This window comes from Buceros rhinoceros, unplaced genomic scaffold (assembly GCF_000710305.1).
Source record: "Buceros rhinoceros silvestris isolate BGI_N320 unplaced genomic scaffold, ASM71030v1 scaffold11273, whole genome shotgun sequence".
Classification (NCBI taxonomy): Eukaryota; Metazoa; Chordata; class Aves; order Bucerotiformes; family Bucerotidae; genus Buceros; species Buceros rhinoceros.
The window spans coordinates 1582-2363 of NW_010404237.1; the positions used below are offsets into that span (position 1 = coordinate 1582).

General features: G+C 60.1%; 1 protein-coding gene across 1 annotated transcript in view; it reads left to right on the forward strand.

The window, feature by feature from the left end:
• The first annotated feature begins 543 nt into the window (after positions 1-543).
• LOC104490971 (E3 ubiquitin-protein ligase DTX4-like) overlaps positions 544-782 on the forward strand; it is a 5053-nt gene continuing 4814 nt past the window's right edge. The window contains exon 1 of the mRNA XM_010133325.1: positions 544-780. Within this exon, the coding sequence (XP_010131627.1) occupies positions 649-780 (132 nt within the window). The 5' untranslated portion in view covers positions 544-648. The remainder of the gene's footprint in view (positions 781-782) is intronic.

Sequence of the window (782 nt, forward strand, 5' to 3'; positions counted from 1 at the left end):
AGGTCTCAGCTGCCCCTTAAATCTTTTATTCTCCTGTCCTGGTCTGGAGCTGAGACAGAAACTGGGCCATGGTGGGCGCTGCCAGGGTCTGGCACCTACATGCCTGGTTTCATCAGGCTCTCACGGGACGTCCCTGGGAGCAAGTTGATGTGGCCGAGCTTGTGGTTCTGTGTTTCCCCATCAGGGTTGGGCAGCTGCATGCTGGGGCTGGGAGGGCAGCTGCCACTGTAGACTGATGGGCGAAGTCTGCCTTTCCCTCCCTTTGATCCCACTGGGGTTGCTACCCAGTGCTGTGAGTGTACAGCCCAGAGGCTCCCTGGCCCTTGGGGTGCGTTGGTGGCAGGACAGCTTGCAGGCATTCCCCGGGCGAAACTGTGGCACACCAGTCCTATCCTGGCAGGGCGGGGACAACAGCTGAGCCCCAAAGCCATCCTGTCCCTGTGCTGAATGGCACCAGCAAGGCAGGTTGGGGTGGTTTGACTCCCTGGCTGCAGATGGATGCCAGCACCAGGATCTGACAGCATCTCTCACCCTCTCTCAGGCACTATCCGCCCTGTCCGGCGCAGCTACTATGACCCGTCATCGGCGCCAGGCAAGGGAGTTGTGTGGGAGTGGGAAAACGACAGTGGGTCATGGACACCCTACGACATGGACGTGGGCATCACCATCCAGCGCGCTTACGAGAAGCAGCACCCCTGGGTAGACTTGAGCGCCATTGGCTTCTGCTATGTCATTGACTTTGCCACCATGGGCCAGATCAACCGCCAGACCCAGCGCAAGCG